General features: G+C 44.4%; 1 protein-coding gene across 2 annotated transcripts in view; it reads left to right on the forward strand.

Moving 5' to 3' along the window:
* Positions 1-1,880: 1,880 nt before the first annotated feature.
* Positions 1,881-12,331, forward strand: part of LRRK2 (leucine rich repeat kinase 2) — a 111,058-nt gene continuing 100,607 nt past the window's right edge. For both annotated transcript variants that reach the window (XM_030536163.1, XM_030537008.1), the window contains exons 1-2: positions 1,881-6,109; positions 6,205-6,290. In XM_030536163.1, coding sequence (XP_030392023.1) covers positions 5,827-6,109; positions 6,205-6,290 — 369 coding nt within the window. In that variant the 5' untranslated portion in view covers positions 1,881-5,826. The remainder of the gene's footprint in view (positions 6,110-6,204; positions 6,291-12,331) is intronic.

A 12,331-nucleotide genomic window follows, 5' to 3' on the forward strand; every position in this document is an offset into this window, starting at 1 on the left:
TTTTGTACTGCCTAAATCGTAAATACAATTTTCAGAGGATTTGGGTATTGAACAGATAGCATAGATGATTTTCCTTATATTCTTCTTATTTCTATCTTCTGAAATTTTAGACATCTTCAAGTCTTTTTCTTTTTCCCTTAATTAGGTACATCACTCATAATCCTTGCAACTTGTTCAACAGAATATTGAACGATGAGCAAATGCCTGTGGGGGAAAATGTCAAAAGCTACTGGAATAAGAGTGACAAGTTTCATTGTGCTCAGTATTTTCTGAAGTTAAAAATACAAGTTTTCAGGTAAGTAAAATAGATAATCTATAGCTAGACTGAAATACTGTGACTTCAATATCTCCGAAGAGACTAAACTGTACACACACAAATATATACTTTTGTTTGTATATATAGTATTTCTTTTTGTATGAAATTTCAGGGTTTTTTATTATTACAATTGCCTTGCTACATCATTTTCCATTTTTGAAAACCTTTTCTTGTATCTGCACTTGCTTGCTGAAATGAGAATTTTGAAAATTGCACTGATGTTCAAAACAAAAAAAAACCACTAACATTTTAAAATGCAGAAAAAATACAATTTGATCTGACCAGAAATTTTTGAAAATTAGTTTAATGTATTTTCAAAAAGATTTTAACATAGAACTTATGAAAAGTTATTTAATAAAAGTTGTCTATACTTTTGAGGCCTGATCCTGCAGTCCTGAGGCAGGCAAAGATCACTGACATCAATAGTCCGATTGTTGCCTGGCTGTGTGAATGAGCTCAGTCAAAAGATTGTTTGCATAAAATCCTATGTAACTATTGCAAGATCAGACACTTAACTAATGATTTTTATTTTTTCTCTTTGTTCAGTTGTAATAATTTGTTATACGTGTTATTTATAAATACTGAATTGCTTCGTTACCAGAGAGAAATACTTTCTTACTCAAACTTTAATCATTAGTTTACATATTTACTCTTATATGCTGCTTGCCAGTTTCAGTAAATTTGATTTACATGCTATATCCACGAAGGAATTTTCCCTTGCCAGGAATAACACAAAATCGGAGGAAAAGATGAGGAATATTTGCTCCTGTAGAAGAAAAACAGAGTTCTCACTCTCTGATTGGGTGCAGCAAGTCAGATACTTTATTATCTCTAGCAATTGCATGGAGGGAGAGAGATTAAACAGGTCTCTCTCCAGGTAAACAATTACAGCAAGCATTGATACCTTTTGTTACATACAATAATGAGCAACAACTGCATTTTGTTTACACCTAGGTCATCTTGATATCTTATTTTTCTCACTTCTATTTAGACTATAGTCTACATTCCATACTTTATCTAACACAAGGTCGCAACAACTTTTCACACAGTTCTTTCCCACTCACCTCACACAATCCTCGCTTCTACAAGTCTCGCGATATTAGGGTTACAACTAGCCTGACTCTTGCTCACAGAGGGGACTGTTTGCATTTAAATCCCCTTCAAATCCCTGTCAGTGCTTGCTCTACTTCCACATTCCTAAATTTCCTATTGCAGAATTATATACAGAAGCTTCTGAGGACAAAGCCCATGGAGCCAGGATGTATAGTACACATTCTATTCAAGTAAGTCATTTCATGCTAAATATGATAGCATCTCCCGCTTATACACAGCATTTACAAATTAAAATGTGTGCTGCAAACAAGGTTTAACAGTGTATCTCTTTAAAGACAGCTTAGCAGGACAACACTTTAAGAATATATTTTAAGAACATATGCTTTTAATATACATCTCTATAACGCTGTCCTCAGGAACCAAAATATCTTACCGCGTTATAGCTGAAACCGCGCTATATCGAACTTGCTTTGATCCGCCAGAGCGCTCAGCCCCGCCCCCCTGGAGCGCTGCTTTACCGTGTTATAGCTGAGTTCGTGTTATATTGGGTCTCATTATATTGGGGTAGAAGTGTATCTGCACAATGTGCAAGCTATTTCCCTGTCACATAATTTTTTAAGTTCTTAAAGTATTTTGCCTTTTGTCCACGTAGCATCGTCAAATATAGTAAAATACTTGCACTAATGAAAGAGGTCTTATGGGAAAATCTTAAGACTATAGATAATCAGAATGTAAATAATGTACATTTTCAAAGAAATTACAGAGACTTGCTTTACCTAGACGTCTCAAGACTGCTAGCTACTATACTTGTAAACTTTCTTCTCTAGGTGATCTGTGTTGGATTTGTCACTGCATTTTGCAGAATTCTTAATTACTGCTACCAAGTACAGTTCTATGAGGCCATTAGACAAGTGCAAGTAAAATGTTTTGGTGCACTATGGCTGTTGCGTATCAAAACTTGGAATGTTTGTGATCTCCCCTTAAGTACCAAATTTATAATGTCATCCCAGTTATACTCACTGACATTCCAATTTTATCTCCACTGCACTTGTGTGTTTCTACACCGGCAATAGAGCAAGGAACTCTGGCACAGCAAGGTGCGGCTAGAAGCAAACTCTGAGTGTACTGCACAGAGCTGAAAGGACCAAATGCTGAACAATGCTCAGAACTTCATTACTTGTCCACACAGAGGAGATTGCATAGGATGATAAAGTACAAAGAGCAGATTTAATAAAAAGGTGTCATCTTGTGCTTTTTTAACATAGCAACCTATGCCACAATTTCTTAGCCTCACACAGGTTAAACAATAGGATTGACAAGGCTTAAACCTAACAAACCCTGTGTTTTAGTCCTAAAAAAAGAATACATTCCCTCATCAGCATCCCCTAAAATCTTTGAGTAAGCATCAGAACCCGCTAAGAACCACTCCATCCATCCTAGCAAGGCACTATAAAAAAAAAAAAGTCTCTACAAGACCGTTAGTCTTTTGTACCTCATAAAAAGAAAGCAGGCCAATTTTACCAAAATTCAACCAGTTTGAAATAGAAGTAAATGCTGATTCTGCCCAGAGAAGAGCTACAAAGTATGAAGATATTCAGATTAGTCATTTGGAAACATATGACTACTTATAATGAATCATTAATTTTTAACTCTAAAAAGAAAGAGAATGTCTTCAATAATTACATGAGAACCATCTATAATTTCAATAATTTGTTCAAAATTCAGTAATGATCTCAATGATTAGCTAGATGACAAGCTTTTCCCATAAAAAAGTTAAAATTAGCTTATGGCAGCTACACCCATGAACACTAAAATCACATTACAATGCCCTTATAATCAACCTTCAAAAAGGAAAGAGTACCATCCACAGCAGATTCAATTTAGGGTTAGATAGTTATGTGAATAGGTTAAGTAAAGATGTGCAATTTATACTAGTTAGGATAAGCATTTGAGGAGATATAAAACCTCATGCTTGATATTAGTCTTCCCAAAGGTGCAATTACCAACATTACAATTAATGGCATATTTTAAACTTTCCTCTGAAGTCTCTGATGCTAGCTGCTGTCAGACAGTCAGGAATCCAAGAATCCAGCACCATTTCTTAAAATATAGTGTTTGAACTATTAATTCTGAAGAAAGAAAACTGTATTAGATGCGCTGATTGATATGTATCTACTTATATTCAATCTACTTTGTTATTATGAGAGTTAGCATTAGTTCAAATGAGAAAGCATTCAACTAGTTTCTAATGAATCAGTGTTTCATCAAACTGACACAGATACATATAATCTTTATAGTGCTTGAAGTTTTAGCTTGTTTCCCTTCATGTCACAAATGCAGTTATGGTTTTGTGGTCTATAATTAAGAAACCAAGACAAAAGTTTCTTTGTATTCAAACACTTAAAAATATGGCTGGATTCAGACAGCATTGCCCTACATTTTTAGGATCAAGTTGATACTAATAGTCCAAAGATAGTTTAGTCAACAAGCATTTGCAGTAACCAGTGATTTGTAGGTGTTTCAGAATGCTTGTGTCTTAAAAATAAAACATTTTTAAAAGAGGAGTTAAGCTGGTGTTTTCTTCATGTGTTTTCACATTAAGCATTGTGCATGTTTATCAGTAACAGGGCATTAGGATACAGTAAGCATGAAAGCTTCCAAGAACCCCACACTCCTAGTTATTCCTTCAAAAAGGATAAGACATTCATCTTAACAGAGATAAACTTAATTGGTCTTAAAGTATTCACCTTCTCTTCCTTTAGTCGGCACAGTTTTGTATTGATCACATGTATTGGTCACAATTTACTTGCTAAAAATGTGATCTGTAGTAACAGATCATAAATGGCTAGAAGCGATTAAAAATGGTGAAAAACAGAACTGGTGACAGTACAAGGTTTCTTCTTGCAAAAGAGAAAGTGTGAAAGACGTGAGGCAAGAGAATACTTCCAAAATGAGGCAATAGAGATTGGGGAAAACGCAGAAAGCATACATCATGGTGTTCATGTTCAATAAGTGATCTGTTTTTATCTCCTATTTGCTTCACTTTCTCAAAACAGTTCATTTGTTAATTTTTAGTAAAATGTAAGTCGGTGAAAGTATTCCTATTTTTTTTCTTACTGTTGCAAACCCCCTTTTTAGAGGATTTTTTAGTGATTATTGGCACCCGTTACAAGCATTCTGGAGAAGTGACAGACACATTAATGAATTTAAAGACAGATACACTAACAAGTTGGTTAATACATTGAAACTTTTACATTTTCTAGTTGTGTATATATGTTATAAGAACACATCACCACAGAGCTACATCAAGTTTACAAGTTTTAGATCAAATTTCAGTTGGTTTACAAACTCCTTACTGAATTCAGCAATTGTTTGGCTAAATTGACTTCTGATAATTGTATATAATCAAGTGAAACATGTGTGGTGGAAAGATGAAAAGTCATTCAGAAAAATCATTTGACACGAGATTTGATTCTAAATCTTAATTTAATACTTAAGATATTTGCAGTATGTTTTGATGCTTCTGAAACCTCTGTCACATCATTAATTGCTGGATGATGGCTATGGAGTTTGTTCACAGACTTGCCAGCCCTCAGCTAAAGGGAGGTGCTTTTTTATTCGAAGGCCCCCTCGTTCTGGAGATGGATTTGGGTAATTGTTCAATTATTTAAAATCTCGCTTTTCAAAGGCCTGCCTTTCAAAGTATCAGAGATGACTGCAGAGGAAGCTTGATACTTGGATCAGAGGACTAGCCACACATGGTGTATGTTCTAACTTTAGCAGCTGCTGGTTGGGCATCATGTGCCAGCACCAGTCACTCTCTGAGAAGTAATCAGAGCCAAGGGCCCCTGCCCGTGGGATCGGCATAATTTGCCCGAAGCCCTCCCCCCATATCCGGAAAAAAACAGTTCAGTTGTAGCCCCTTATGAGGCACGTGGGGCCCTTCGTGCTCAGCCTGACCCCTCGGGGCAGCCCCCCCGAGCCGTGTCCGGGTGACGCCTAGCTCGCTGCCCCCCCCACGGTCCGTGCTGCGTCTGCGAGACCCATTCGCCCCGCCCCCCAACGATCCCAGAAGGGGACGCCACAGCTGCAGCCCTCGCCTGCTTCCCGCCCAAAAACCCGAGACCCCAACCACAGCAAAGCAACGATACGCGACATTACCACCATAGGGCGGCTCCCGCTTTGACGCCGAGAGGCACGAAGGGGCGGTCCTCCCAGAGCTCCCATGCGATTGGACGGCAGAGCGGTCAGCGGCTGAAAACTGATTGGCTGATTCTTCCTCTGGAATCCCCCTGACGAGAAAGTGTGTCGCGTCAGCGCCCCCTAAGGGTAGCTGGGCAGCGCTGCACCCCCCTTCACCTCAAGCCGGGGCAGGGCCTGTCGGGTCTCGCCGCAGATTATGTCAGTGCTGAGGCGAAGGGGGCGGGCGGACGGAGAAGAGGCTCGAAAATAGCCCCATGCTCACAGCGGCGGGGCTGAGCCGTGGGACAGGCGCGGCAGCAGTTACTACGGGCACCGCCTCAGCAGCCCGAGGGGAGCTCCCAGGCGCTCTGCATGGGATGAGGAGGGGGCCAGCCATGGCCAGTCGCGGCAGCTGCCCCGAGGAGGAGGAAGAGAAGCGGGAGGAAGCCGTCCTGAGGAAGCTGATCGTTCGCCTCACGAACGTGCAGGAGGGGAAGCAGCTGGCGAGCTTGCTGCAGACGCTGGAGGACCTGCTGGCCTTGGCCCACCGGCCCCGCGGTGAGTTCCTGGCCGGGCGCCCAGTAGGGCTCCCCCGCTCTGCCCCGGCGAGTAACGGGCTCTTTCTCGCTTTGTTTCCTCTCTTCTCCCCGCAGCGCCCAGGCTGTTCGGCGGCCGCAACGTCCACGTGCCCTTGTTGCTGGTGTTGGACTCCTACCTGCGAGTGGCCGCGGTGCAGCAGGTAAACGCCTTGGCTGCCTCCCCCCGTCCCCAGGTGGCCGCTGTCAAACCCACGGAGCAGAGCCTAACACAGCCCCTTGGGGAGCGATGGGGCCAAGCCCCAGCCCCGGGCTCCCCGCAGCTGCGCGGGAAGTTTGCATTCAGAACCAAACTTTGCGGCGGGTCCTGATGCTCTAATGAGCCACATCAAACCCCCCTCAACGTTTGGGAAAGTCCAGCTGTGCAGTCGCCGTGCCAGACATAACCATCGGGGTGAAGGTGTAATTGAGCTCTTACCTGTACAGGGCTGGCTCTGGCAGCTCTTTAACGTCGCTTCCCGTTTTGTGCCCACTCCCCATCCGCGACAGCGCTTTAAGCAGGGTCCTTAAAGCGCGGCCCCAGCAATGCTTTAAAGTCAGCGGGACAGGCCGGTACCAGCGGCCCCTTTTTAACTGTATGCAATACCGGACCAGACCGCCTTACTTTCACTGGTGGTAACCATACACAGCCTTTCCTACCGCAGGGGTGTGAGAACAGCCATACAGCATTGTACAGCAAGTCTCCTTGCAAAGGCTTCTGCTAACAATATTGTCACTAGGAGGCAGGGCCAGCTTTAGGAAGCGAGGGACCCAATTCGAACATTTTCGGCGGGGCCCCGGCAGGGATGACTTTAAAAAAAAAAAAAAGTCAAAAAAAGCCTTTCATTTCTTAGCAACCGGTTCCCTATAAAAAGTTCTGATTTAAGGGATGTGCCACTGTATGTATTTTTTGTACCAATAGGGTTACCAAACATCTGTATTTTCCTCCCGGATGGTGATTTAAGAACCAAAAAACCTGACGTGTCTGGGAAAATACAGATGTATGTTAACCCTACCTGAAGTTCTTTTTTAAAAAGATGGGTCTGAACTAGAAATGAGCTCCGTTTCACATGTGTAGGTCCCCCCCACTCCCTGGAGGTGTGCTAGGGTGACCAGATGTCTCGATTTTATAGGGACAGTCCTGATTTTTGGGTCATCTTCTTATATAGGGTTCCCCGACCCCCTGTCCCGATTTTTCACACTTGCTGTCTGGTCACCCTAGTGGTGTGCACATGTGTGGGTCCCAGCTGCTCCCTGTTCCCCTCCTTGAAGCAGGTGTGCAGGGTTACTGCCCTGGGAACTGCAGGGCACCGGTAGACTTGGGGTGGCTGGAGGCAGGGCAGGGGCTGACTGGAGGTAGGATCTGGCTGCAGGGCCGCCTAGGGAGGGGGCAAGTGGGGCAATTTGCCCCGGGCTCCATCAGGGCCCCCACGAGAATGGCTGAGGTTCGCTCCCCGGCCCCAGCCCGACCCTGCCTCCGCCCCTCTCCCGGAGCCTCAGCGCATCCAGCAGCATCTCTGAACAGGGGTGCAGCATGGCTCTGGCGGGGCCCCTGAGCTCCGCCCCACTCAGAACCACGTGGTAAGGGGGAGGGGCTGCGAGCTCCACTGGGGCCTGAGCTCCCTCCACTCGGCTTGGAGCTCGCAGCCCTGCCCCCTGGCCACGTGGCTCTGAGCAGGATGGAGCTCAGGGGCCCCGCCGGAGCTACGGTGCCACTGTCGAGGGACGCTGCTGGATGCGCTGAGGTTCCGGGAGAGGGGGGGGAGCTGGGAGTAAGGGGCCGAGGCTGGGGGGGGGGGGGTTGGCTGAGGGGCAGGGATTCCCAGGGGGCAGGGAGGGGGCAGAGGTTGGGAGGTGGTCAGGGGACAGGGAACGGGGCGGGGTTGGATCGTGGGCATTATGGGGGTCTGTCATGACTCGGCAGGAGGTGGATAGGGGTCAGGGCAATCAGGGAACAGGGGTGGGGTCCCTGAGTGGTGGTGGTGGGGGGGTCTCTGGGGGACAGTGAGGGGACAAGGAGCAGGATGGGTTGGGGATTCTGGGGGCGGGCAGTCAGGGGGCAGGAAGTGGGTGGGGGTCGGATAGGGGGCAGGGCCAGCCTGTTCGGGAGGTACAACCTTCCCTAACATAAAGCTCATTCAGCAATTTGAGGCTTGTAGAAGAGCCAAGCTGTTAGCTTGTCCATTAGGGCTACCATCCCTTCCACTTCTCAAATGCCAAATTATAGTCTATACTTAATTTCAGTGCCATAGGAAGATTCATGTCAGGGGAGGGTAGCTTCATTTAAAATTAGCTGTTGGGGGAGGGATCACATGAGAAGAGCAATATCCTTCCCAACCCTACCAAGGGAAACACCCGCCTCCTCTGCATTCCGTGAGGCTCCAGAGGGGTTAATTGAGTGGTTCCCAAACTTTTATACTGGTGACCCCTTTCACATTGCAAACCTCTGCGACACCCCCTTCCCAAATTAAAAACGCTTCTTTATATATTTAACACTATTATAAATGCTGGAGGCAATGCGGGGTTTGAGGTGGAGGCTCACAGCTCGTGATCCCCACTAATAAACTTGTGACCCCCTGAGGGGTCCAGACCCCTCAGTTTGAGAACCCCTGGGTTAATTTAATTTTAGCACCCTGTGTCCATTCACATGCATGTGCTATTTTGAGCATTTCAGTTTTCACAACATAGGCTCATCCCAGATTCTGGAACAAGCTCAAATACTCAGCTCTTGGAGTATGTACATAAGCTATGCTAAAGACAAACCCACAGGAACCATCTCCAGTTTGAGAGGGACCCCATGGAGCCACTCTGTAGGTAACAGATATATTCATGGAGGTTAAGTCCATTAATGGCTATTAGCCAGGATGGGTAAGGAATGGTGTCCCTCGCCTCTGTTTGTCAGAGGGTGGTGATGGATGGCAGGAGAGAGATCACTTGATAATTACCTGTTAGGTTCAATCTCTCTGGGGCAGTTGGCATTGGCCGTTGTCGGTAGACCGGATACTGGGCTGGATGGACCTTTGGTTTGACCCAGTATGGCTGTTCTTATGTTCTAAGCCAAATGAGCCCAAAGTTATGGAGACAAATATAAGTCAAGGAAGCCAGCAGAGTAGCAGAAACCTGGAAAATTCTCTGACTGGATGGGCTCAGGCGTTTGGTCACAAGCTGAGGTGGTTCAAAAATTTTGTAATGTTTTTAAGCAGAATTTTTTATTGTTTCTTTAAACAATCAAACCCAGCAAGCAGCAAATATTTGAACACACGCTTCTGAAACCCCAAACCATGTTCAGGTTTTGGCAGACTAATTTCAGCTTTTCAATTAAAAAAAAAAAAACAAACCCACAACAAATTTTGAAGGAAAGCAGACATTGTCTGTGATTTTTTTTCTGCTTTTTAAAACCCACTAGTTTTCAATCCAGAAAAAGTTTTGACGGAAAATATTTATCCAATCCTTTTAATGAGCTTTAGTGCCTTTTAGCACTAGCTAATACTGAGAACCAGTGATACCTTGTAAAGAAGTTTTCTCAAAACTGGGTTTGTGCCATGATGCACAAGGTTTATTTTTCCCAGGGCCGCCTGTGGTGGGGAAGCAAGTGGGGCAATTTGCACCAGGCCCCATAGGGGCCCCCACGAGGATATAGTATTGTATTGCAATTTTTTTTATGGAAGGGGCCCCCAAAATTGCTTTGCCCCAGGCCCCCTGAATCCTCTGGGCAGCCCTGTCTGGCTGCAGGCAGGGCAAGGAGTGTGGGCCTGGTTGGAGACAGGGGTGTGTGAGGTGGGCTGGATGGCTTTAGGCAGGGCTGCAGGGGGGTGCCGCAGGGGTTGGCAGGGCTGTAGGCAGAAGAGTGCGGGACTGGCTGGCTTCAGGCATTGGGGTGCGGCAGGGGCTGGCTGGAGATGGGCTGGCTGCGGGCAGGGGGTGCAGTAGGGGCTGGCTGCAGGCAGGGGGTGTGGGTACAGGGGGTACAGCCCACCCTGTGTGATGAGTGCCCCCTCCTCCATGGGGTAGCAGCAGCAGCCTGGGGCTCCCCTGCTTCCTCTGCCCCGGCCCTGTAAATAGACATGGGAGCCCTGGGGAAGCAGCGAGGCTCCAGCGGCTATTTACAGGACCGAGGTGGCAGAGGCAGCTGGAAACCCAACCCTTTAAATAGCTATTTAAAGGGCCCTGGGCTCCCCTGCTTCTACCACTGTGGTTCTTTAAATAGCTGTGGGAGCCCTGGGGAAGGGGTGCAACTCCCGTGGCTATTTAAAGGACCGGGGCAGCAGAGGCAGCTGGAGCCCCCCCCCACCCCCGCTTCCCCAGGGCTCCTGGAGCTATTTAAAGGGCCCGGGGCGGTAGAAGCAATGGGAGCCCCAGACTTTTTAAATAGCCCCCAGAGCCCCACAGCCTTATCCCAGGGCTCCAGCAGTGGGGCTCTGGTGGCAATTTAAAGGGCCTGGGGCTCCAACCCCTGCTCTTGCTGGTACGCCGTACTGGGGCTTGGGCATGGGGCCCTCTTGAGGCAGGGCCCGATTCAGGGGAATTGGTTGAACTGGCCTAAAGCCGGCCCTGCTAGTAGGTTACATAAGATGAGACAATATTACAGTAAGAAGATAAATACAACAAAAGTATAGCTCCGGGGCCCCAAATGTTAGCAGTTCTGTACAGTCACCCCCAGATGTTCTAGTAAAGAAACACATTAAAGAGAGACAAACAGAAGTGGATTTAAAAATAAATAAGAATATACCATATACCATTTTAATCTGTGGAATTCAGTTATCCATGTTGCTATATTTCTTCTATGTCAAATTACTTGTTGGAAAATTTTAAGAAACAGATCATAATAGGTACCACTATTTTGTACTAATAATATTACAAATATACTATTATCACGGACCACTGCTCTGGAATACTAATGATTTTTAATGGCTAAAGTTTGTTGTCACCTGTTGTTTGTGTATGTGAATTATTTTCTTTTTCTAAATACTAAACCAAAATAAAGCAAACAAGTATATTTATAAATAATGTAAGTACTATAGCGTGCAAATTTCTAAATCCCATGTGGTGTCATGGTACAAATGTGATATAATGTTGGCTATATTCCAGTATTGTTCTTAAACATAGCAGGGTGTGTTAAGGAAGTGACATCTTACTTAAATAGCCACAGTCACGCACATGACAACCTTAGAAACAAAGTTGGGGGAAATTCTGCAGTTTAAGATTCTGCTTGGTTATCTCTGTAATATAAGACTGACTTATTTTCATATTAACTATTGCAGGTGCTTTCCATGTCATTGCCAGAAAAAACACATGAAACAGATCCTTCCTGGCAGTCAGTCACATAAAATAAAATGTATGTTATCCCCAAAGCATATTTATAGACAATATGATCTCTTTAGGGCTGGCTTGCATTTTTTTAAAATAAATGTGTATGATTTTTAAAAGGTGAAAAAAATTGCAATTTGAGTTTGTTAAGAGCAAAATATAAAAATCCCCCACAAATATCTATTTTAAATACTGGGAAAGGTCTATGTTTAAAACACACACAATTAAAAAAATTCAGAGTAAGCAATACAATGTATTCTTGACTCTCCTAGTGATGTATAGTTGTTTATAATAATAATGAAATAGTAATTTTTTGCACTATTATACCTTTCATTTGAGGATATCAGAGCAGTGTGGGGAATCTGAAACTTTAATTTCATGGCTCACTATTCAGTTATCCCATAGGTAAGGGATTTATAGAGCCAATACTTTTAGGATTGAACGCAGCAGTTTAGCAATAGCAAAATGACAGAAGTTTAGAATAGGAAGTAAAAAATACCTCAAACTGAAACTGCAGGGGAAATTTTGAAAACTGCATAAGGAAGAAAGTAATTACTGTACCTGAACTGCAATTTGGCCAGGACACTGGGATAATATCTTTAACTCACCTTTTAATAGTTGGTTTTAAAATGAAGTTTCAGCCTTCTGTCTGAATTTCTTAGCCTGTATGACTTGACTTTAAAGGGCAACAAAAAGTCTAATATTGTTTTAAGCAAACCCATAGGTAGTATGAAGCACAAACCTTCAAGTCACAAAATGCTGCAGCCACCCTTTCCTCTGCTCACTAATGCTATAACAATTTTAAAAATATTGTAAACTAACTACTCAGCCTTCCCTGCTTCATCCATTGTGATTCAGTCACAATAACTGTGGGACTCTTGAGTCTGAGTTTATGATG

This window comes from Gopherus evgoodei, chromosome 1 (genome assembly GCF_007399415.2).
Source record: "Gopherus evgoodei ecotype Sinaloan lineage chromosome 1, rGopEvg1_v1.p, whole genome shotgun sequence".
In the NCBI taxonomy this organism is placed as follows: domain Eukaryota; kingdom Metazoa; phylum Chordata; order Testudines; family Testudinidae; genus Gopherus; species Gopherus evgoodei.